General features: G+C 46.7%; 1 protein-coding gene across 1 annotated transcript in view; it reads left to right on the top strand.

Moving 5' to 3' along the window:
• Positions 1-21,114, top strand: part of BICDL1 (BICD family like cargo adaptor 1) — a 46,840-nt gene extending 25,726 nt beyond the window's left edge. Inside the window, exons 3-10 of the mRNA XM_075039645.1 lie at positions 6,752-6,868; positions 8,943-9,089; positions 9,933-10,112; positions 10,423-10,641; positions 11,178-11,321; positions 13,857-13,987; positions 16,637-16,757; positions 20,914-21,114. Coding sequence (XP_074895746.1) covers positions 6,752-6,868; positions 8,943-9,089; positions 9,933-10,112; positions 10,423-10,641; positions 11,178-11,321; positions 13,857-13,987; positions 16,637-16,757; positions 20,914-21,114 — 1,260 coding nt within the window. The remainder of the gene's footprint in view (positions 1-6,751; positions 6,869-8,942; positions 9,090-9,932; positions 10,113-10,422; positions 10,642-11,177; positions 11,322-13,856; positions 13,988-16,636; positions 16,758-20,913) is intronic.
• Positions 21,115-26,048: the final 4,934 nt, after the last annotated feature.

Raw genomic sequence — 26,048 nt, 5'->3', positions numbered from 1 at the left:
CTGTTTCCCACTGAAAGGAGGGCTCATCAGCCTGTATGGCTGTAACAAAGGAGGTCAGGCAGCGTGCCACAAAATCAAACCCTTCTGTCTAAGCAGATATGGATTTATTGGATCCTCTGAATTAGAAGAGAGAAGGAATAACCAGGAGGAGACCTGCAGGGGTGCAAAGACCATTGCAGGTAGTTGAGTGTGAAGGTGTGTGGTACAAAGGCACAAAATGCCAGATAAGAAGTAATTTGCCTGAATTGCACTGAAAAAGTGCGAGAGACAAGGAGACAGTGTGCCGTATCGAGCTTGGAATTTCACATAAATGTATGACTTCAGTGCTAGGCCCCAGTGAGGACACCTCAGGCTGGATGCTGCATGTCCCTACCGTGGCCGCCTCACAGATCTTACCTAAACAAAGCAGCAGTCAGCTGGGGGTCAAAACCAAGAAGAACACTAGGGAGTGGGCCGATGGGTGCTATGGCAGGTTGCAGAGATGGTTCCTGAGCAGAAAGAAACCTGTGTTAGGAAGTAAATCTTACCAGCAAAAGCTGAGCAGATATACTCACTCTGGCTGCTGGTATTTAATCCACCTGCCAGTCTGCTTATAGCTACTGGATATATAATAGGTATATATTACACAGCAGTATCCTAGCACTTTCATGGCCTTAAAAATCCATTTTTTCTAAAAATATCCCATGGGATCAATGCTAATGGTCTCTGTTGGATGTTTACAACCAAAATATTTTGGAAATGTTGCAGGTTTCCTGAATTCTTATTTTTCCACACAACTTCTCCAGGCAGTGACAGCTCCCACACCAGGACGAAGCTGCTACACACTTTGTGTAGTTAAATTTCCCCACACCTGGGCAGTAGAGAGTGAGGGATGAGGCAAGAAGAGGAGGATTCAGCCCCACCATATCATTTGGCAGAGGTGGGGACAATGCTGGCCCCAGCCATTATGCAGAACACTCCCCCAGCTCCAATGTGCTGCGCTGCACTGGGCAGTGGTGGGAAGAGATCCTCTGAAAAAAGCTTAGCCAGGTCCCCCTCCTCCTCCTCCTCCTACCTTGGTGCTCACGGGGCTGTTTCTCATACTTTTTACCTCAGTCATCACTGCCAGACAGTGTTTTGTCCTTTCTTAAGTACATTTTTCCAGAGGTGCCACTGGCGTTGCCGACAGGCTCAGCTGTGCCCTGCAGTGGAGCTGTTGCGGAACCGGCTGGAACCGGCTGTGGCCGGCACAGGGCAGCCCCACCTTCTCCTTGGAGAGGTCCCTGCAGCCCCACTGCCAGAGCCTGGACACGTAGATAAATAAATTCCACCCGTCACCGTGGTGAAACGCGTATTTGAGAATTGTCATTAAAACATGCACTCGTTGCATACCCTTCATAAGCTTCACCGATGACATCAGCCACAACAAAATCTCCTCGCACCAAAATTGAAGTGGCATCATCACCACAGCACAAAGGTGGGCAATATACACAGTCAGTACCTCTCCACCCCTTGTCCCCTCACCACTTTACCACAACAAAATGATCCCCGCTGTTAATCCAGTCCCTGGCAATGGCCAGTCCAAGCTTTGCCCATTATGTCTCCCAGCCACTGTTTTTACTTCAAATTCCTCTAATGGTAAATGATCACCCTGTCTTTATCTCAACCCATGAGCTTTTTCATCTTATTTTCTCCCCTGTCTTGCTGAGGAGGGGGAGTGAGAGAGCGGTTGGGTGGGCGTCTGGCCTTTACTCTTCTCCACACATGCGGCAGCGTTGCCGTAACGGGGCTGAGGGCACCGCATCCCAGGCGCCGTCCATCGGGGAATCCCTTCTCTGTGCACATAAATCAGCAAATGCAAACTGAAGCCCTCAAAAGGTGATGAACAGCGAGCACCGCTATTACGCAAGCACTTTCCTAGATAGAATAATGCTTCAAATAGCAATTTAAAGTTGACCTGAATTAAGAGCTTTGGTAAAAAGCTCTCAAAGATTCCCTAACTGGGCAACCTCCATGTATGCAAAATGTAGATGGTTGCTTATGGTTCTGGTGTGCCAAGGGCTGGAAAATAGCCATGGCCTCCCCACTTTCTTGGCATGGGTCAGTTAGCCCAGAAAACCAGGCTTCCCGCCACCTCCAGCGGGCACTGGGGTGCCGGGGTGCTGGCTGCGGTGGCAGGGCAGCAATCCCAATCCTCCTGGGCTTCCCTCAGCAGCCAGATTAATGTATTTTTTTTAATTATTATTCTAAAGCAAGATGTTTGGTTTTCCTCCTTTGCTTGCATTTCAGTAGCCAAATATATTTTCCTCCAAGAGAAGAGCTGGAATACAGGAACCTGAAGCCAGAGGAGGCAGCGATTAGTGGTTTGAAGTGTTAATGGTACCACAGTGGGAACAGGGAGTCCCTTGAACTCAACTATTAGCAAATTAATAAAAAGGGTAACACGCTCTCCTGAGTGTTACAAATTTAGTACTAATTAGGACTTCTCTTTCTCAGCTATTTTGGGCAAGAAAATCTTCAATATCCGTTGTTAAATTTGAATCATCTTGTTTGTAGAAGTAAATCATACAGAAACATTGGTTTCTTCACCCAGCTACAGTCTATTAAACTTTTTTCCCTTCTCCTGTTCTTTCTGACATGACTTATAGCTGGATATTTTGTATGCAGTTAGTTTTATTTAGCAAATCTTCCCCTAAAAGAGGGTTTTCTTTGAATAAGGCTAACCTAGAGGCCATTCATTTCTCACAGTCCACCTCAAACATTTCAAAGATCGCCTCTTCATAGGAGCGTCACTGCTCCAATTTATTTACATTTATTTAATTTATTTATTGCTCGTATATTCCAGATGTTAAACCTCACAGAGTTATTGCAACTGGTAAGCCATTTTTTTCTGCCAAATATCTACACAGTTTTGTGTATTTTAGCACTTCAGAATTAATCACAAGAGAAACTTAATCAGGTTCACAATGAAAAAAAGCCCTTAATTAGAGCAGAGGCCAAAATGTCCTCCTGCTCTTCCTTTTTTCTTCCACTGCCTAAATCTCATCTAAACCTTGCCTGAAGTCCAGAAAACAAATCTCACAGTTGATTGAATATATCTAATTGTGAATTGATGTCTACACTTTTGCAGATATGTTTCAAACTCTGCCTGGTGGCTGTGTTGGCTAATTTGCCTATACCCAGGAAATTAATTCTTTCTTAACTACAGAGCAAAGCTATGATGTTGGGTGATATATGTCTGCCTTTCTGGAAAGAATATTACTTCTCTCTAGCAAAATCAATGCATTCCTAAATGATTGACGGGACCACAAAAGGTTTTAGCTTTTAATGTTTAGGAAAACACTGATGAGGAAGAGAAAGCACTACAGTTTGCATAATGAGAGTAGAGCCAGACTGGCTGAGGCAGAAGAAACTCGCTTCAATTCAACAAAAGCCATAGCTTATTTGAGCAATAAAGGGAAAATGTAGATAGAAGGTTACATCTTCTGATGCCAGTAAGCAAAAGAGCATGTTAGAAGTAATCAGTAGTGAGCTCATGGGTTAAAACACACATGTACACATGCACACATGTACAGCAGTGTGGAGAGCCCAAGCAGACGCCATATGAAAATACACCATAAAGCCTGACAAATACTGGACACTGTCAAGGTGGCTTTCCATAAAATAATGCAAACTGATGTTAGAAGCTAGACTTTATAATCAATTAGAAAGGGTAGTTCGGCAGCAGTATTAATAACCTCTGAAACAAATGTAGCATGAAAAGACGGTTTCCATGACCAGAGCTCAGCTCAGAAGACTGTCTCATGTCTATGAAAAATCAAATCTCTGCAAAGGTGAGACTAAAGGTATTGGCCGTTTCCCTGTCTAGAAGAACCAGACAAAGACTTTCCTCATTCTCCTGTGGAGGGAAACACGATACAGTCACTTCTGTTTACTTCTGTTAAATGGCTGGTCAGAGAGAGTATTCTGCACTGTGTGAGGCTAAAGAAAGTATTATTTTTACTTTTCTCTACTGCATCAGATAGATAGAATGTGAATGGTGTACACTGAGGTGACACTGTAACATCCTTCTGCATTAGGGCCCTAAATGCTGACAATAAGTGGGTCCTTTCTTCCCTCCATGTGGGCTATAACTGCAGAAATAAGATGTGTGAGCATGTAAGCTGAGCAGCAAGTAGATAAATTCCAGATGATGATTTAAAGCTGGTAAATACAAACCTTACAGTCCTGCAAGCAGTCTAGTACCGGAAAGGACCTCTGAGGTCAATTCATTTCCCTTCTGTCGTAGGGAGCCCTTTGAAAGAAACTGCATGATAAAGTGATCCAGCTCCATCACAAAATTAATTTTTGCCACCATTTCTCCTACTGTAATGGTGCAGGAGGAGGAATCCTACTGCAGCTACTAGGAAATGTAGAAATCTTCCTATTCCCAGCCTTAATATACTCTTATCCAGTTTATTCACATCATTTTTTCTGCCAAAATTGTGCTTCTGCTTAAATAGCTCTTCTCCCTTCTGTGTGCTTATCCATGATGTATTTATAGGGAGTCCTCTCTCAGCATTCATTGCATGAGATGAAACAAGCCAACCTTTTTTAGTGTCCTTTCTTATAACAGACTTTCCACGATCTGGATCACCCTTGCAGCCCATCCCTTCACCTGCTCCAATCCGAGCATGGGGACCAGAACTACCAACAGCAGCTATATATTGTCTTACCAGGGATTTTTACAATGCCATTAACACTCCCTTGTTTCTTACTGCTATATTGTACATTTACACTGTATGTACATAGAACTATTCTAGCATATAAATTATGTTATACAGTTAACCATCAAATACTGGTGTGCCATTTCATCTCGTACCACCTGTGCTCCTTGGGAGTGCGGTCAGCCTCTTGCAGGCAAAATCTTTTGGTGCTTTTCATCTGGTGCTTTTTCATCCTTGATAGCTCCTGCGGAGAATTTCAGCATGAAGATGTTTCAGCAGTCTTTACAAAAGCAAGTGAATCATTCAAAAAAAGCACAATCCATCTATCTTCTTTAGTGTCACCAATTAATAGCTGCTCAGGATGCTTTGAAATCTATAGCTGCTTAAGGGAAGAAAAGTAACCAACCCCTTCCTATAGTGCTGTGCTATCATTACATTTTGTGTACTCTGCCTGTGCAAGGAAGCTTTATTAAATAAACGAGGTGAGGGCAATACGCAAAGGCCTCTGATGTGAGGCTTTAAAAAAGGGGAAAAGACCAGTTATGCTAATCCAGGATAAGAAGGGACCTAAAAACCAATTGGTAGACAAGATTGTTTCTCATTGTTGGAAACCATTTCTCATTCCAGAAGCCAGTGGTCAGAGCCTGGCTGATTTCAGTGGCTGTGCTTCTGTCTTTTTCTGCTCCTGCAAGCAAGCAGTGTTGGGGCAACCACAGTCTCCTGCACTTGATGGAGCTGGAACAGCCTTTTACCTCTTGCTTCTGATCTGGATTATTTTGCTGCAGACTGTGCAAAATAAGGGACCAGTTTTAAAAGGGGGTAGTGTTGCCTTTGTGGGCAGCTCAGGCTGGGTCTGTACGCTTATTCCTCAAGTCACAAGCTGCTAGAGCAAAGTCATTGCACCCTTTGGCGTAGCTGCTGCCTTAGGCTCCCTGTCAGCCAGAGCACCCTGGGTTAAATCCTGATGCTTTTCACGGCATCACTGACCCACATTTGCCAGACATAAGGATGCACTCCCAAACCTGCCCACAGCTGCTGACCCCAATGTGGGTTTTCTCCTCTTCGCCCATCCCTCCGTCCTGACTCACATCCCTGTCTAAGGCATTGTGGCCGCTGATGGCATTTGCTGTTGGACATACAGCTCCGTGCCCCGAGTGGGATGGCAATGCTGTCTCTTGAGGGGGATCAATTCACTTCCAGCTAGTCTGCTGGAGAGGGAGGTCTGTGCCTGAGTGTAATGGAACCTGATGGAGGCTAATTAAATAGAAAACCATCCATTTGTGCTGTCTCATTAGGGATTTGTCATAAAAACCTTATGTTCTCTTACAAGCCTAAACAAGTGTGTTCACCACGTAAAAATCAGCCATAAAGCTGTCTGGAGAGTAGTTAACATGTCTAAGCTGTCATTTATGTGGGCTGACTGCAGCCTGGATCCTACAGGTAGGAATAGCCTTTCCTCTGTCCTCAAACCACCCCGCATAAATGGGGCATCCCTCCTTCAAAATGGGAAAGAGGGCCAAGCCCAGCGATCCTGCACCGACAGTCATGTGGAGCGGATGCTTCTCCGTCTGGCCCTGACAGGAGCCAGAAATCAGAGGCAAAGAGCACTTGTTATTTTAAAGCTGTGCCAAAGATGTTCAGAGGTTTAGAAAGTATAAATGTAATAGTAGTGTTTCCTGGGGGCTATGGAGATTGGCTCCCATTGCCTTTGTGAGTGGCCTGGTCTCCTCCTCAGCCCCAACTAGGCTACTATTTTTGAGGAAAACTGAATTTCCTGTAGGACACAGCAGTCATCATGCTGTTTTGCAATGGAAGAAAGTTATGGGCTGCGTCCCTTGGCTGCCCCAAGGGAAAAATCAGCATGGTCTAAATGGCTGTTCTCCTCAATGTCTGTCCAGGACGAGCTTTCCCCTCACCCAAACTGTGCAGGCTTCAGAGTTTCTGCCAAAACTAGGGCTTGTGCAGAAGTCATGTCAGGGCAGATCTTCCCATGGGCAGGAGGAGATAACTGCTTTCTGTCTATGGGATGACCTCCTGGGGTAACACCAGCTGGTGTCTCCTTGCAGGCATCGGAGGTGGAGCGACAGCTCTCCCTGCAGGTCCACACCCTCCGGGAGGACTTTCGGGAGAAGAACTCCTCCAGCAGCCAACACATCGTGCGGCTTGAGAGCCTCCAGGCCGAGGTAAGTCACCCATGCTTGGCCTCACACCTTCAAAGGGTGGCCAGGGCTATTTTAACTTGCATAGCGAACCCCTCAAACTGGGTAAACAAAACCTGCTGCTTGGAGCAAATGAAGAGAAGGACGGTAATTGTGGGGCAAAGGACTCCCCCAGTGAGGATTTTTGCTGCAGCCCAGGGCTGGCTGGGGTGGCACAGGCCAGCTTCCACTGCTGCCTCAGCCACAAGCATGCCTGCACAATGAACAGATGAGATGGATCTTCCAGGAGCTAAACCATGGCTGTGCTCTTGCAGGGCTGCTGCCCAGTACATATTAAACTCTTGGGCATGGTGGGAAGGTCTGCAAAGGGGTTTTTTCTGTTCCTCATGCTTGCAAAGAAAGCAGCAATCCTCTCCTGCCTCTGAGCCATGCACGTGGGAAAGCAAGAAGCCCCTGCCTGTTTTAGCTCTGGTACATTAGCAGGAATGATATTACCTTCCTTCCTCTTGCTTTCCCTGATGGGGGTCACTGGAGACCATGTAGGCAGGAACCAGAGGGGTAGAAGATGTCCAACTCTACTACCCCACCGCTTTTTTTATTTATAAGCCGTCTGGAAGAGCTTTTCCTAAAATCTCTCAATTTCTTCTTTTCTCCCGCTCCCACCTGCTCCCTGCTGGTCCCTCGCCTTTTCTTCCCCTTCCCTTGGTGTGGAGCAGCAGGTCCTTGAAGTAAGTATAGAGGCTCAGAAAGGGTTTGCCCGCGCGTGCATTGCTGCCATTATGCATGCCTGTCACTGTGCATGCCTCACCTTGCCTTTTCGCCTCCTTCCTGTCTCTTGCTTTCCAAATCCCTTTCCCCCTGTGTGCTTCCTATGGCCCAGGGCCCACAGCAGAGCAATGTTTTTTCTGTTACGCAGTCATTCACAGGGTGCTCGTTACTGGTTTGGATACCAAATATGAACTCTTGATACAATTTCTGTATTATACCTCTAATTTTTCTTGCATCCCTTTTCTCCAACCCATGCAAACCATGATGGTGGTGGGAAGAGACTTCTCAGAAACCATTAGTCACCTAAGAGCAGCTTTCTAATACCTGCAGCAGCCTTTACCCTGCAGAAATAGCAAGTCCACACACTTTGCTAATATTCCTTCATGCAGCCAAATCTTTCTAGTAACCTGGAAAGTGGCAAGGAGATGAAGTCCCAAAGAGGCCAAGAAAGCAGTGGGAAGTTGTTGAATTTGTCTATGGTCCATGAATTGCAAGGAGGCCATAGGGAATATTTGAGGTTATACTGGACTGGTAAATGGCATAGCCAGTCCCCAGAGGTCCTGTGTGTACTAATCTGGGAAAAGGCTCCTTTTTCTTGGTTAAACAAGGAGTGACCTTGGCTAGTGCTGATTCATCCTGTGCACTGTTCCCAGCTAACAGAATCACAGAGGTTTTGCTTGGCACATTGTCCCTCTTCACCTGAAATCACTGCCCTTGAAAATTAAAAGAAATGAACCAATTTTAAAGACAACCGATCACTGGGAGACTAAAAATAAGCATGGCACAGAAAGGAGTCTCCACAAGTAAAAAGACAGAAAAATCCCTGGTGAGGACCTGGCGAACATGCAGCAATTAAGAAAAGTGTATGGGCAGTGCTGTGGCACAGCCCTGCGGGGAGCAGGATCCCGCAGGCTTGCCCTGTGGTCTCCAGCATCCATACAGGAGAAAATGCCACAATGCTTAGTCCGGGACCAGCCAGGAAAAGTAACTAGTTTTTCCCAGTCTTGCAAATTTTAATGTACAAGGGGTGGGCAGGGCTCCTCTCTGCTTAATCTGTTTGGACATTTCTGCCTGCTCCCTGGCCTCCTGCCAATGCACACCCAGCCCCTTTGGAGGTGCCCCTGCAGCCTTGGGAAGGAAGAGTTTCCTTTCAGAACCTTCCTAAGCTTTAAACCACACACAGACATACAGTTTCTCTCATACAGGTACAGAATATGTATGTTCATACTTTTGGTTTTTGCTGTTTCATTTCTCCCTTGGGAATGTGATTTCCCTCCTCTCTGCTCCCTGGGAAGTGCAGGGCCCAATGCCACCTCTTTTTCCTCCACAGATCAAAATGCTGACAGACAGGAAGCGGGAGCTAGAGCATCGCCTTAGTGCCATGATGGAGGAGAACGACCTGCTCCAGGGAACCGTGGAGGAGCTGCAGGACCGAGTCCTCGTCTTGGAGAGACAAAGCCATGACAAGGACCTGCAGGTGAGGAGGCAACGATGGGACAGGGAAGAGGGGGCAAATGGAGTAAAAGACATGGTTTGGGATAAAATTGACCAGGAAGATAATCAGGAACTGAGAGACAAAACAACTGGAAGAATAAAACGGCTCATGTAAGCAGTTCATTTTAGTTAACTTTTTAATAGTAGAATTGACTTCAGAAGGGGCTTCTTTACACCCCACTGGTCCAAAGGGCAGTAACTGGCCCCATAGCTCTCACTGCTCAGGTTGTTTCCCAGCAAGCCCTATGGTGTTCGCAGCCATGTGTCACCGAACATCACTCCCCGGGGAACAAGCTGGCACCTATGTGGCTTCAGGCATCTTAGTAGAGAGCAAGATTTTTCCATTTTTCTTCTGTGGGTTGTCAACCACTTGAACCTCAGCTCTCCAAAACAGCCCTGAATCTTTTTTTCCCTTTTTTTGGTATATATTTGTATTTATATATGTGTATAGATTTTGTAAAAAGATGTCTATAATACTTTTCTTTTTGGATTCACTTCTTGCTGTGTTGTTTTCAGCAAATCTTTTACCTGCATCCCAACTTCTTTACAATGTTCCTCATTTTAGTGCTGATTAACCTGCTATTTTTATCTTTCAGGATATTCTGGAGTCTAAACAGTGTCTAATGACATTTGGAGATTATTAAGCTCCAATAAATAGCAATACCAGCCAAGAGTTCTTTCCTCCTGGCTGGAAACCCTCTTTCGTGACACCTATTCCTCCCTCTCAGCTCCTTCACAAAACAAGAGATTCATCCAGTCCATATCACCTCCACTAATATTTTTTTTTTCCTGCTTTCTTGACAAATTCCTTGATTTTCTTTGCAAGCTGCACCAAAGCCAGCTGGAGCTCCAGGAGGTGCGCCTGTCCTACCGGCAGCTGCAAGGGAAGGTAGAAGAGCTCAGTGAGGAGAGAAGTCTCCAAAATTTCAACACAACCAGCACATCCCTGCTATCTGAGATAGAGCAGAGCATGGAGGCAGAGGAGCTGGAACAAGAACGAGAACAGGTATTTGCCCTTTGGCCCCTGGAAAAGCCCATAGACCTCTGTGACCAGCCCCAGAGGGAGAGGGATTTTAATGCATTTGATCTGGATTTGGAGTTGAACCAAGAGCCAGAAAATTGGAGTTGTGGTCTCAGCTCTGGTACCAACACCCTTTCGACCATATGAAAGTAAATCTCTGCATCCATTTCAAAACCAACATAGCAGGCTAGACAAATATTTGTGAGGTTTGGCAGTCACATGCCTCACTTCACCGTGGAAGGAGGATCTCCATGGCCTTGATTACCCAGGCTAATGTCAGGCTCTCTTGTTCCAGCTGAGGCTGCAACTCTGGGAAGCATATTGCCAAGTGCGATATCTCTGCTCCCATCTCAGAGGAAATGACAGCGCAGACTCAGCAGTCTCTACAGACTCCTCCATGGATGAGTCTTCAGAAACCTCATCAGCCAAAGACGTCCCAGCCGGCAGCCTACGCGCAGCTCTCAGTGAGCTGAAAAGATTGATACAGAATGTGCTGGATGGGGCAGACTCCACGGTAAGTTGGTGGCACAGAGAGACCTTGGCTTGTGCATGTCCCCTTGCCCAGGTAACAGAGCTTGCTGCACGTTTCCACTGGATCTTGAAGTCCGCAGCCTCCGAGAACTGCAACTGCAGACCCGCATGGGAGTACTCACCCTCCTCGTTTCAGTACCTGTAGCAGCTGGTAAGAAGGCTGAGCATAGAAATGCAGTTGTATTTGTTAAATAAAAAATAGAGAGTCCTGCAGAAGGTCTACAAACATGGAGACTGTAGCCATATGTTACCAAGTGGTCAGTAGGTCTCTGTAAATGTGGTTTATGCTAAGGTGAGAACATGTCTGCATGCTCTTTTTATCATGTGTAGAAGCACTACCCTTGGCTGAGCATGTTTCCACTGTGGAGGTATATGAGAACAAAACTGAAACTCTACCAAAGTCACATTCACACTTGCTTTTTCCTTGCTTAGTACCTCCTATCCCAAATCAATATCAAATTAATGCAATTGCCTTTTTTAAAGTGAAATATGAGCAAGAGATTTCTCTCCCGCTCTCAGAGCTCTCGAAGAAGCGACGATGACACCTTAGAGGAACAGATCAGGCGAACAAGTGAAGATTCACGAGCCTTGAGAGAATTAATGGAGGGAGAGCGGGGGAAACTGAGGCAGAGTTTGGAGGAGCTGCAGCGACTGCACAGCCAGGTTAGCAATTCCTGCACTTTACATGTGGTCTTGTAACACCAGTGTTCATCCTCCAAGACCTCTTCCATAGAAGAGATCAACATGATCAATAACCCAGGAGGATTTGGGCCAAAACCAGTTATGGTTGGATGAGGGAGACTCTGTTAAACACAGTGCAGATGCTTCATGCATTTAGGGTCAGAGTTTTTGACAAGTTGTCTGTGGCCCATCCCAGACATCATCTCAAGCAGCCAAACTTCCTTTAAATCTTTCCCCCAATCTGCTTTTCAGCTAACCTGTCTCACTTTAATTCTTCTCAGCAGAAGACCCCAAAGTACAAGGCTGCTTGATATGGGGTGCTGGAAACCCACAGGTACCCCCAGTCTGACCCATCTTGCTTCCACTAAGCCCTCGTAAAGGGTATATGCAACCCCTGGATGGACAAAACAGTGCTGCTCTGCTGTGCGTGGCACAAGGTTTGCTCCCCTTCCACAGCAGCACCACAAAACCCTCATAAATGCACACCTAGAGAGTCTTAATCACGGCCAGCCTGGCACCAGGCAGCATCCCAGGCCCAACAGGGACTGGCTAAGACAATCTCAACATCAACGAATGATCCAACCCCGAAACCAACACCACACCCAAAGTACAGAATCACACTGCATCCGCACTGAACATAGCATCATCTGTGTCTGAGGTCCTACCCCAAAAGCAGCAAATGGAGACAGGCACTCAAGGAGATGCTCTGCAATCTCTGTCTCTATGGGACAGGTCTCTAAACACTGGAAGGGAGAAGGCAGAAGCAGCCTTTAGCGTAGCTTCTTGTGCAGCGCCAACTGCATTGGAGCAGGGAATGGGATTAATGCCCTTGGCTGGTCTTGCCAGCAGTGCTGTTTCACCCTTTCACCGCACCCCTTTGGAGAACAGAAAACACATCCCTGTTCAGAAAGTCAGCACAACCTGGGGTCTGACAGCCTTCTGTAGGGCTATGGGAGTTCCCACCACGGGGCAGAGTGACAAAGAGTGAGAGCATCATTAAATACCCCTGGCAGTAATGGCTGCATGTGTATGAGGATGGGAAACAGACTTGCTAACAAAGCAGCTGATCAGAGGCAACATTGTCTTCAGTTCAGTACTAAAGAAAATCAGGGCACAAGGAAATCTGGTCCACGCGCGGCAGCAGTGCTTTGCTGCTTCTGCATCCCTCTGTGCTGTCACTGGTATTGATACAATAAAAGGGGAACTCCTAAACAGCTTTTGGGACCTGACAATGCTCCTGCCTGAGAGCAAGGTGAGCTGGTGGAGACAGGAATCACCCCTGCCTCTGTCTAGACTGGAAAGCAGTTTCACGCCTTCCTGCCTGGTCTGTTTCCTCCCTCTGTGGAATCCCATTCTTACCTGAAACACAGACAAAAGCAGTTAAAACCCCAAACCTATCCCCAAACGCAGTTTTTTTGGCCTCTTGATCCGCTGTCCCTGGGATTTCAGCAGAAGTGCTCAGCACCTTTCACATTAGCTCCCACCACTGCTCTCCATCACATCATTGCTCTGAGGTGCATCCCATTTTAGGCTGCAGGAGGGCACAGCTCGGGCAGAGCTCCCCAGTTCCCTGGCAGCCCAGCACATAGCATTTGCACCCTCCTCCCCCCGCGACCCAGCCATGCCATGCTAATGGCAGATCCTCCCACGCTGTTGATGTGATGAGCCCTTTTTGACTGTCTGCCCTCTATTTAACGATTTCTTTGAGGATTCAAGCACTACTGAGCTGCATTTAGAGAAAGGAGGTGGGTCAAATGCTGGAAGGGTTTCCAGGCAGTGGAGTAGCGTAACAGAGCATGTGTGTGCCCTAGACAAAGAAATTAAATGTGTATGAAATATTGCAAAGCTGTGCTAATGCAATCCTTGCATGATTTCACACCCTATTAACTCACTCTGCACAGGACCAAAACGATAGATCATTTCTCAGACTATTTAAGACTCCATACATATTTTAAAGTCTAATTAAAATTGTAAGATGTGCCAGTAACACCTTCCATGGCATGAAAGGGAATTTTCACATCCTTTGTCTTCAGCTTCATACTGCTTCAAGAGACATAATGCCCCCCTCCAAAAAAATCCTATTTGCTGCTAAATGATTTTTGCAATAATTTAACCCTGGAAAGATCAGAATACAACAGGCAGGCTCAGAGGATGTGCGCACAAGGCAAACTGCTTGGAGAGGGCCAATATTTCAGTGCTGATGCCATAGTGACAGCAAAGTTGCAGGCAGGTCCTGTCCTGCACAGCTGCACAGCTTTCAGTGCTGTTGCTGCATGTTACTGAGGCCATCCTGGTGATCCATCTTGCTCAGAGCAGCACTGCCAGCATCCTGGGGCAAGCTGGCACATTTCATGGGGAGGTTGCAGCAGCACTAACAGCACCCTCCCAGCAGATACAGCTTCTTCTACAAGGAGGGGAGCTCAGCCTCCAGGTTGACCCATGTGGGGGTTTTTTGCCCCCACTTGTGGTGAATTTGTCTGAGCAACCCTGGGTTTCACGCCCTCCCTCTGCCCACAGGTCACACTACTGAGTGTGGAAATGACGACGCTGAAGGAGGAACGGGATCGGCTGCGTGGTGCTGCTGAAGACAAGGAGACAAGTGAACAGCTCCTGCAGGCCATCAGGGACCGAGATGAGGCCATTGCCAAGTAAGTGGTATGAGCAGCCAAAGCCAGGTTGAGTTAGCAGATACAGAGTCCCTTAGCAGAAGATGCCTCCAGGGTGGGTTTCTCCAACCCTCCATGAATTTCAGTAGCTGTTACAAAGTGATGAAGTGAGTCTTAGCTTTGCTGGCATTGGGAAATGCTGCCAGGACCTTGGGAGCAGGGCAGCAGATGCCGATTTCCAGAGCTGCCCCATGGCAGGATTGGGGGCATTTAGGAGGATGCTGTGAACCATGTTTTTGCCATCCGTAGTGCGGGTCTGAGTCACAGCAAGGCAGAGAGGACTTCAGGGAACTGAACTTTTGCTCTTCCAGACACACAACCTTGCTTTCCTGCCCATCCCCATTACAGCCCTGCTTGGGCTTCTTCCCTAAACTATTTCTCTGGTCACTCACTCTCCTTTCTTGTTACAGGGTCTTTTTTGCATCTCCAGTCCTGTAATTCTCTATTTCTCCTTTCAGGATTCTCCCACTGTTTTGACTCTTTATTTTCCCCATCCTCCTTGCAGACCTGTGCAGTTCTGCTACCCTGTACCCCATACCCCCCTTCCCCAGCCCTGTGTTCGGGATTGCCACAGTGCCCTGAGCAGTCTTTGCCCCAAGGAGAGGGGCAGAAACATTCGCCCCACTGTGCTGTACATAGAAAGGACACATCTGATAATCTCTTCAATAAGCAGATGGGCCAGGACACCACCAGTCCATCTCCTTATGGAAACACCTAATACTCAAGGAGCACAAGAGGAGGAGCACAAGAGCATTGCACCTCTGAGGATGTGGGGAGCTAAATCAGCATGCACAATCCCTTCATCTTTTTTTAAGCGACCGGATCATCCATGCCGCTCTCACCCGGGTAGCCGGCTACCAAACTCCCATCGCTGTCCTCTGTAACACCTCCATCTGTTGGCAAAAATCAGGAGCATCCCAGCTGCACTGCCAAGTGCAGAGAGGTGGTTCTGACATTTCCAGTGTGTGTGGGTTGCTGGTTCTGCTGTGGCTATAGCAACGCGCTGCTGCGGCAATAAATCCCCCAGTAATATCCAGGCAGCGATGGGGAGCTTCACAACAAAAGGCTATTTAAGGTGCTCAAACCCACAGCCAGGAGTGGAAGGGTACAGCTTCTCCACGGTGGTTGATGACCCTGCTGGGACAAAGCACTAATATTTACGGCTGACTGTCCTGCAGTGGCAGGAGCCCAGAGAAAGGGGGACGTGACAAGTGTGCATGGGTGAGTGGCGGGTGATTAATGAGCAGAAAGTGGCAGCAAGTGAAAGCAGACAAGAGCGTCTTGTTGCTAGAAATGAAAGCATCCCTCCACAGACTGAGCAGACTGCTGCCAGGCAGCAAGCCACCTGGGAGGCTCGTGATATGCTTCCCACCTTGCACCTCAAGGGTTAAATCACTTTTGTTGAAGCCCTCCCCAAAAAAAGCCCTAACTCTGAACAGAAATAAAATCACTGCCTGAGGCAGACATCTGGCATGGAAAATTTTTAGCTTGAAGCTGAAGTTTAGCCACACGGGAAGCAATAGGAAAATAGGATCCTATAATAGGAGGTATTAAGCAACCACTGCCTGGAATATAAACACAAATTCCTAAATAGCTTTTTCTGCAGGGGAGCACAAGGGAGCTATTAGGAGGCGATGAATTAGCTACAGTTAATAAGATGCAATTATTTCTCCTGAAATTGTTTGCAAGGAAAGATGGTTCCCAGCAAGTCATGTTACAGTTACCCATCACACAGCAGTTAATTGAAAACTTAAGGTTTGTGCTCACCTGTGTGCTCCCAGCATGGTGAGCAGCATTTCCCAGCTTGGGCAGCTTAGGAGATTGCTCCTTCCTAGAGGACAATTTCTTTCCACCAGCCAATAGCAACTGGAACATCTCAGCCACTGAGCACTCAGAACCCTTTAGGCAACCTTGGCCATGGCATCACATGCCCAGTGGCCATCAAATGCCTGGAAAAAAACACAGCAGTGATGATCCCAAGGGCCAGCACAACCCCATTGAAACTGGGAGCTTTCCTTAAAGTGTAACATTTAATTCAAATAATTTTAACAGTCTGTCATTCTTAAAAAGCATATGCTGTGATAAACTTTCTTCCTTCATTTCTTCCTTCCTTCAGTCCAAGTCCAAACTGAAAGCAGACTTGTACTCTTTGAGGGTTTTTTGTTTGTTTGTTTTATATTGCAACTTATTGATCAAGTCATCAGGCACAGATCATTTGGTTTTTAGCACATACCATTTCCTTTCCTATGCATTAGTAAACAGAAGAAATGGAAAAAATATTTACATGTAGATTCTACCTCGTTGTAGATCTCTATTTTTAATGGCAGATCCTGCACATTAGCCAGGCACACTGTATTATCTTACACAGCAGTGTATCTGAATATCTTTCTGTATTCTTCATAGTGTGCTTACCAGAAATCTGCTGGTTTTATAGTAATGATGTCTACAGTTCTGTCCCACTCTTCAGATGGATAGATTGTCCAGAATACAATGGAGATGACCAGCTTAGGATCTGGGGACTTGCCAATGAAATAAATTGTTGACTTCTCCTCAAGTTTAACACTTCCTTTGGAGAAAAAAAAAAAAAAAAAAAGGAAAGTCACATGCCCCAATTTCTCACTCTCCCCCCAGGAAGAATGCGGTGGAGGTGGAGCTGGCCAAGTGCAAGATTGACATGATGTCCCTCAACAGCCAGCTGCTGGACGCCATCCAGCAGAAGGTGAACCTCTCGCAGCAGCTGGAGGCCTGGCAGGTGAGCAGCCCCCAGTCACCACAGGGCAGGGTCTGGGTGGCACACAGCCCAGGAGGCACCTCTGGGCGACTTTTGCCCGTTCCTGTGTGTTTGCTGCATTCTCAGCCTGAACACCCATAGATAGGAGCGTTTGCTTTTGGCTCGGCAGAAGCCAGTGATGCAGTGGTGCTCAGAGGGGTGAAACACAGATCTTCCCTGCTCAAAGTCTTTCAGCTGTGAACTGTTAATTAATTATACAGGAATGCCCATTTAAAATGGAGAAACAAACTGTATCTCATGGCTGCATACAGCATGGGTAACATACACTTTGCAGAGTAACCTGCTGTGGCCCAGGGAGGGAAGGTGTCCATACAGGAGATGTCCCTGGGCAGGCGCAGCCTTGGGGACATGCGGGCACAGCGCATCCTTGCATTTCTGTGACGGAGCAGAAAGGTGGGAGGCAGAGAGATTGTGGTGATTGTTTCATGGTACAGCTGCACTGTTTCCAACTTGGAAGATCTGGCAAGATGGAGAAGCTAAAATCCCAGCTCTCCACCAAGGTAAAAAAACCCCAAACCCACAGCAGTTCAGCAGCTGCCCTGGAGATGCCCTACTTGGGGCCAGTTGGGAAAACCCACACAAAGGCAGAGAGCCTTTGAGAGCAGACAAAGCTGTCTCCTCCTGGAAACTAGCACCAAGGGAGAGCTACTTTAATAGAAAACAAGCAGATACAAGAGAAAAGGTCCAGGCCAGCTCTAGTAATGTGTTGCAGACCATACAAGACCCCAACTCTACTAACAACCAGCCTGACCGGTAGAAACCTCTCCCGTACAACCTTGCTCCTGTTTCAACTCCACTGTGTTTTCGTTTCTCTTTTTTCTTTTTTTTTTTTTCTTTTCTTTCTCCTGCTTACAGTTTGCTTCCTCAGGGCTTTTTACTATCTGGCTCCTTTGGTTTCTGATCTAGTGGCCTTTCTCAGTTCCTGTACCAACAGCTTTAGTCGTACACCCCTCCTGCCTTTGAGGTGAGCTCCCTGCACCCTCGCCAAGCACCCGCCATCCCCTCACCTGCTCCATTTGCTGCCACTGTCACCTGCATCCGTCTCTGTCCTCACTGTCATCTGGCAAGAGAGGCCAGTGGGGGGTCTCCATCACCCACTGATATCCTGCACACACACACACACCACACACCCCAGCACCAGGCCGGGGCATGAGGGGCAGCATCCTACACCCCATGGTGAGGCTTTACCCCCCAGGTCACCACGGGGAAGGCCAGGCCGAGGCACATGTATCATTAATCCTCTGTATTTGGCATATCTAGTATCTGGAAAAGTTCTTGAAATACAGACTGGGATTATACTTCTCAGCCTTGTATGCAGTAAGTGACATTCAGTGCTCTGCATAGGAGCTCTCTGTATCCAAGTTCTGCTTCAGTTTGGATGGGTGGTATAAATTGAGACCTACTTACTAGTACACTCATATTTAGTGCTGGAATATCCCCAGCTTAGGGTTTTAACAGCAGGTGTTTGTTTGCTTTCTCAATTAACACTATGTCATCCAATTGCAGCAGTATAGCAACCCCAATCCTGCTCCCACCAGTTGTCTGAGATGAGGATCAGGGTCGCTAGCACCGCAGAAAGTTGTCTCCAACATACTGACCTAAAGTGTTATTATGCAGTAGCAAAATAATTTCCAAGCACCTAGTGTCCCCAGAACAGAAGCTCAACCACAGAGGCACAAAACAAGTCAGGTGATTTATGTATTTCGGAAACTATTTTGCAAAGCTGAGTGTTTCTGATAAAATGGGATGAGATTCTCTGCTTTAGCTGGGCATAAATGGAGGCTTTAATCTGATAAAATTCTGCTCCTGCTCACTACTAGGCTGCATTTTACCAAGGACCATCAACAAGATTACAGTTTTCTGTAAGCACATAATCATACAGTCTTTAAAATATGCCACAAGCAAAACTGCACGCATCTGAGCCTAGCACAGGAGTGGATGTGCACCTCACCCCCATGCCTAATCTGACCCCCACTGGTATTCATCATTATCTGACTGGGGGCATGAAGGGTGTTACTGGGAGTAGGGAAGGAATATGGAGCAAACTTGGAAGTGGAGGGCTGCCTCTCTGAAATGAGAGCTCAGTGGCTTCAGTGCAATAGCAACAGGGGCACCGTTGGGTTAGAAAATGCTGCAATGCCAGCAGAGCGCTGCAGCCTGCACAGCCACAGCCACCAGCCTCCAAGGTCGACTTGTGCAGCTCCAACCCTTATCTCATGCAAGGGAGACCAGCTTCAGCTCACGAAGAGGATACCTGTCATTTGCACCTCCTTCAGCCTCACCCCTTCTGCAAAGAGCAGAAACTCCTGCCCAGAATGCCCAGAGCACACCAGTACCATGTTATCCAGCTTTATGGGACCGCTTTACCAGACAGGTCTCATACTGCTGGTGTTTGTCCTTCCTCCGCATTCCCAGACACTCCTGTGCCCCTGCCCAGTGCCAAGGCAGGGACCGCAGCTCTGCCCCAGTCTCGCTGCCTACATCTACCCTGAATCTCCACAGCCAAGTGCTGTGCGCTCTGATTCACGCATTGGACAGACAGGGACCTAAACGTAGTGCACTGTCAATAGTGCATACTGTATTTTTACATATATATAAAATATTTTTTTATATATATATATATAAAAATCATACTCATCCCTTGTTATATGGTTAACCAAGGACACAGATCTGCCGTGCTGGAGCCTGGGTGCCTACCTCATTTGCTAGAAGAGGTGCCTTCAAAATCCAAGTGCTATACATTTTCACATGGCAGCTTCACCTCTGGAAACGTGTTTCACCTTAATGCTGATGTTTACCTTAACCTCTTCAACTCTCCCTCTGCCTTTCCCCTTTCCAGCCCTGCTCTAAAAAGATCCAAAGTTTCCCCAGCCCACGTAGCTCTGCACCCTCCTGCTCCCCCAGGGAAAGTCCCCATACTAAATATGGTCCAGGCCATGGCTATCAATCCTTTTCCCTGCAGAAAATGTTGCAACAAGAGATTAGTCATTGTTCAAGTTTCCACTCCACGTTGGTTCTTTTATTCCACATTGAGCTACAGAGCAGCTGGGGCACCCGCTGGGCAATGGCAGCACCTTCCCTGCTGTCTCAGTGCTGCCCTGATGGGCTGCCCTGCACGAGGTGCTGAATGAACTGCACTTCCACCACTACAGCCCATCCAGAGTATCCTTGTTCTCACCAGGTAGTGCTCATAAGGGACCAAACCGCTGGAGAATGGTTGATTTCTCCTATGGGGCTAGTTTGTGTACACAAGTTTTCACTAAGCTACAGTATAATATGCAATTATAGCAGAAATAATGGAGCTGAAGGTTTAAAATTTGTAGAATTGATAGCCAGGTTTTCAAAGAACACATTAGCATGTTGTCAGCAGCAATGGAACTGACTAATTATTTGTGTAGAGCAATTTCACTGTGCTACAAACATGGATGAAACCAGAGCGCTTCTGGTACATCTAAAAAAACCACCGTGCAGTTGTTCATGCCAAGCTGCCTGTCAGAGAGCTCCCACCGCTCTGCTCTCTCTAGAGGAAGAAGCGGGTCTAAGGGATGAGTGCAGTTCTCTTTGGTAAGTCTGGTGCAAAACCCACTTGGGATCTGGTGGGCCCATGCCTGGCCCCAGCCCCTCAGCTCCTGGCGGCACCTTCCCCAAGGAAGCCCCAGTAACAGTGGCTGTGCAGGCAGCTCTGTCATGCCTGCCTGCTCCATATGGCAAGCACATAGACCATCCTTACTTTTTCTGGCATTTGCTTTCAGCTGCATTAGTTCTTTTTTATTTATTTATCCCCCCAAAGGGGACATCTGCAAGCTGCAGACAGCAGAGAAACATAGTTTAGAGGTGTGACAGAGTCCCAAGCAGGTGCGATGCTCCTCTGCAAGACCACCTGAGCAATTTACCTCTCAGAACTGTGTGATTTACTTTCCTCGCTCATTAGAAAGCCTCACAGAAGCAAGCAGGGCTAAGTCTGTTGCCAGGTGGGGAGCTAGACCTATCCCCACTCTTGTCATCCCTTCTCCATCTCATCACAGCACGTTTCACACCCATTTCAGCCGCGTCGCTGCGCAAACTCCCTCTGAGCATCAGCTGCCACTAACAACCCTCTCCTCTCCCTCTGCTGCAGGATGACATGCACAGGGTCATTGACCAGCAGCTGATGGACAAACACCCGAAGGAATGGAGCCAGCTTGCTTATTCCTTCTCCAGTGGCTATGGCACAAAGCGGAGTGCCAGACCCTCCCCCGTGTTCAGGCCAGAGCAGCAGGGGGACGAGCCCGTTGGGGCAGAAGGGAACCGCCTCTTTTCCTTTTTCAAGAAAAATTAATTTGAAAAAGAGAAACCTCTCCAACAATTCCTGCTTCAAGATGGGGAGTGGGGCAGCTGCCCAGCTTGCTGATGGACCCAACTCTGATCCACTAAGAAAAAAGAAGGGGGCAAAGGAGTTTACCCTTGAGACTCTGCACTATTTACACCGCACCTGGTCTGAACCAAATGTTTACATGAACTGGAGATTTGCAAATTGACAATGTGATACTAATAGAAAGAAACTTTTCCTATTCTTTAAGTGAAGTGATAAACTTCAGGGTATATTTTAGGCGCTTTGACACAGTCCAGTTTGTGCTGTGAAGAATAATCTGATTGTCTTAAAAGCATTCTCATGCTGGAGAAGGAAGTAAGCAGCCCCAAGACAAAGCAGCGCAGGGGATTGAGAACTGCCATCGCAGCAAGCACAGGGGGAAGAAGAGGGCTGAATGCAAGAGAAGAGAGGGGAGTCACTTACACCACCCTCTGGTCCTAGCAGCTGTGATATCCTTCATCCATCCCACTGAGACTGGAGTCACTCTGGCCCCAGCCTTGCCATGTTTTGACAAGTGTAGCTTTCTCCATGGTGGAAGTTGAGCCCCCACTGCAGATCCTGCCTGGGCGCCATCTCCCCTGCAGCTCTGCATAGCTGTTTACCCCCCGCTGGGAATCCAGGCTCCTCGCAGATCAGGGCAGATGTAAGATTGCTGATGTTACTGTCTTCTCTAGCTCCCTCCTGTTACAGAGAGAAGAGCTGCAGAGACTGTAGTTACATGGAACGTTAAGAATTTCTCCCCAGGAGACTGGCAATCTGTAACAGATTACAAACTGGGTAAGAGGTGTGGATGTTCAGTCCTGGGGCACCTACTGTCCCTCCAATGGCCAAAGGTAGTTGTGGAGCTTCAGCACGTCACACACCTTTCCCCAAAGCCAGGTACCCCTCCCAAACAGAGTAAGAAACCTGTCATTATTTTAACTGGATAGGCCCCCCAAAAGCCTAACTAATAATTCATTGAAAGCCTACCCGTAATGATGTCAGTAGGTCTTTAAGGCTGGATTGGCAGACTTGCTCCTCAGAAAACATGCAGGCATCTACCTTCACTAAAGCCAAAGGCAATTAGTGTGTCTACAAAGCTCTGAAAATTCTGCAGCTTACTCTGTCCCACGCCGTAACATTAGCTATGGCCTGACGAAAACTATGAGTATTTGTCCCTGCCTGCAGGTCATTTACTACTCAGCCCTTTGGCGAGCAAGTAGCCAAATCTCCTTTTGACCGAAGATGATCAGAGCCTGCTTTGCTGTAAGCATGACCTGATCAAGGAGAAGGAACGTAGCTTATTTGGTATATGCACACAGTGATGCTGGAAATCCTGCAATTCTTAAGTAGGGACCTTCCCTATGCACTGGATGGGCACCTTACAGCTCTTCTCTTTAACACAGTCTACCATCATAAAGCAGCAAGGAATGCCAGCCTAAGTTCAGAGATGTCCTGCTGCTGTCATGCAATTTTCACACATTCTCCCAGCTCACAATACCCACAGGCCCCGATTTGTTTCCCTGTCGCTTTAAAGAGGCTACCACCTACACTGTCCCACAGGAGATGGAGCTAGGTACACAGTCAGCTCTGCCCTGCTCAGCAACTTAGGTGCTAAAACACCATCCTACTGGGAGCTGCTATCTCTGTTCACTATTTACAGTAACAAGCTTTCTGCTAGAATTAGGTAATACCTTCTAAGAAGCAGGTAAGAGGTTCGTGGCTTGGGATTTTTATTATTATTTAACTTATCTATGGGATAGAACATCCATAATACCTCAGTACAAATATCCTTTCTGCCTACAAAGATTTGAGCATTCCCATATTTCCTTGTTAGCATGAAACTACCACACTGGTATGAAATCATCTTGCACTGAGGTAGCTCCATGTTGCAAGGAGCAAAGTACCCTTTGGGATTGAAAATGATGGTAAAAAGCTGAGTGGTAAAACGCATTTACTTGAAAGCAATGACACCTGGATTGCAGATCCTGCTCCAGGAAATACTTAGGTAAAGCACCACCAATACAGCTTGATGCTTAGAGGGAAAGGAGTCTGGAGTCTCACAGGCAGGGAGGGAAACCAAACCTTGGCCTCTCCTTTCTAGGCAATGCTCAGCTGTTGAGTATCTGCTTGTATCCACTTGTGCAAGTGAGGGAAAGGGACTTAGTGCAGTGCCAAGCACGCTCTCAGGATGGCAAGTCCTCATCCTCCCGTCTTACCTATGTTGTGACTCCCAATAGGGCAGAGCCACGAGGCACACACTCAGCATCCCAGGCTGTCAGGACTCAGTTATGCCCATACGCATTAACGTAAACTGTGATACCTGCAAAATTAGGCATGGGTTCATGGAAGCCAGTGATACATGTGAACAGTTGTCTTCTACCCTGTTTGAAAACTATGCTCTGCTTGTTGTGGGAGAGCTACGTGAACATCTTTGTCCTCACAGACCTTTTTTCTGCTGTCAGCTGTCATTTCCCAGGCCCCAACAGCTCTCTTCAAGCCACATGCCCAGCAGCTGTGTAGGACTCTACCCCCATGAGGATGTGTGGATGTATGTATGCAATCCTAAGGCAAGGGCCTTAAGTTATCCAATGAAGATGCAGTAATGAGATGAAGAAAGGTGCCTTCTGCTCCATGTTTGCTGAGAGGGAAGCGACTCATTCAGTTGCAGGGGTAGGCAATTGAAATGCACAGCACATCTCTTCATTTAAGGAGGAACCTACCTTAATCCCATTGCAATTTTATTTATTAACAGTGATGGAAGAGACTGCAAGAGGAAAGTCAGCATGTTCTAAGGTGCCAGTTGGGTATGGTTTCTTACAACTAGCCTCTTAACCCTAAAGACTTAGTTGCACTACTAAACCCAGAAATAGAAGAGAATTGGGTTTAACGAACTGGACAACACACCAAAGGAGACCTCCTTGTGCTGAGCTGCTACTCAACAGGAACAGAAACTGCCTTAACATAGCAGCTAGGTTTTGTTGTTTTGTCTTCAAAAATCTCATCAATGCAGTCCTTCACATTCTCGTTTGTTATGTTGCGTTTTAACAAGGTCCTGACTATTCCACCTTGAGCTGTCATTAAAACACTCGTCTCCTGTCATGGCCAGGAGCCTGGAATCATCCTTGCAGTGTTGGGTTAGAAGACACTCCACTTGTGATACTTGATACTTCTAGGACACACATGGCATAAAGGAAACATCGGCTCCAGTAAATGAGATGGAGGAAGCGCATTAATCCAGCAGGTACTCAGAATCCCAAAGTAGATTTAGGGAGTGGGATCAGCAGCTCTAAATACAACACTCACCCTTGCTTTTGAGATAATGGTAAATAAAGCAGTAGTGCTGCACAGTCACTGTTCAAATATTGCACAGAGAAGAGATGCCTGCTGAGATTAAGGTTACAAAGAACTTTCCCACAGTTAAGTAACAGGTGACTGGGCAAATGTTTATTATGCTAGCCTAAGGGAAAAAGGATCAATCTCCTTTTAGTCAATTCTGCAAGGGAAAAAACTGTAAACAAGAAACAAGTGAGTGTAAATGAAAGGCAAGTCACTAGCACTTTATCTTAATACAAACTTAGATCAGCAACTTGCCGTTGAGATGAACAACAGATCAATTAATGACAACAGAATAATTTTGCACAGAGAAGCAAGAAGTGAGGTTACAGGCAGTGCTGCATGTACAAGGACTTGATAGCTGCATGCACTTGTCCTACTTAGAATGGTAAATTCCAGATATGCCTCTACATCAGGCAAACTCTCTACTCCCCACTCGGCTATAAAAAGCAAGATTGTTTTAACCAAAAAGCCAAGAAAGGAAGTGTCTGGGTGCTGCAGCAATGATTCCCTTAGATTGAGAGGGAAAAAGCACACAGCAGGGACAAGCAGAAAGAATGTATCTATAGATATGTACATATACCACAGTGCTGTAATTTTTGTATGTAGCAGTAATGTAAATAAATGTATGGTTTTTATAAGATACATATTATAAAAATCTATAAAGGCATATTTTTAGTAAAACAATGCTCTACTTCTTTTGTAAATAGTTCTCTTCAGAATAAAACAGATCATTTATACAATACTGTCTCAGCTCTCAAGTCACTGCTTATCTTGCCTAGCTGCAGAACAAGCTCACTTTTTGAACTATCATCTTAACACCCAACAGCAGCTTTAGTGCTTCATCATCCCAAATTCAGCCATGTAAAGCACTTGCATGTGTTCAGAAGAGAACGGTCCTGGGGAAAGAACATTTGAGGCATTTACGTCTCCTGCCACACTGGAAAATAAGACGAGCATGTAAACACTCTCCACCTTCCACCCATTTGTATCATGTACTGGCCTTTATATGGAGGGATATTCAAACTTTAACAAGTTTAGACACAAAACACAGATGGACAACAAAACACCTCCAGCTTGCACCAGCTGCAGTTCAGACCATCTGCATGTCCTCAGGGTTCCCTTCTACATAGTCATACCAGAACAGAGCAGACAGAAGAAAAGGCACCTTCCCACAGCAAGTTTTCATCACACTTCTGGAGAAGTGAGGACTTGCCTTCGGTAGCCCACTTGTGCGTTAAGGGCAGGCAGGGGTAAGTGAATGCTAAGGCCAACGAGCACAGCAACAGCTGCGTTAGTTTCTCTACAGAAACATGTTCATTTCCTGGGAAAGCAAGGAGAGACTCCAGATGTTTTTTAATCAGCTCAGGGTCTGACCCCTACTGCCTTTGAGGAGAAGCTTTCAAAGCTCACTCAACGCTTTTTGTTGAACAGAAAGACAAAAGATTACAGCAAAATCACAAGCATCTCACTTCCACGCAGAAATAAGGTTACCATTCCAGCTTACTCTCATTCACATTTAAAACTAGCAACGAAACATTTGAAAGCATTAATTATGGTTTTCCCAATACCCCCTCCCAGGAGAA

The sequence above is a fragment of the Buteo buteo genome, chromosome 11, assembly GCF_964188355.1.
Source record: "Buteo buteo chromosome 11, bButBut1.hap1.1, whole genome shotgun sequence".
Taxonomy (NCBI): domain Eukaryota; kingdom Metazoa; phylum Chordata; class Aves; order Accipitriformes; family Accipitridae; genus Buteo; species Buteo buteo.
This window is presented reverse-complemented; position numbering and strand designations above follow the sequence as displayed.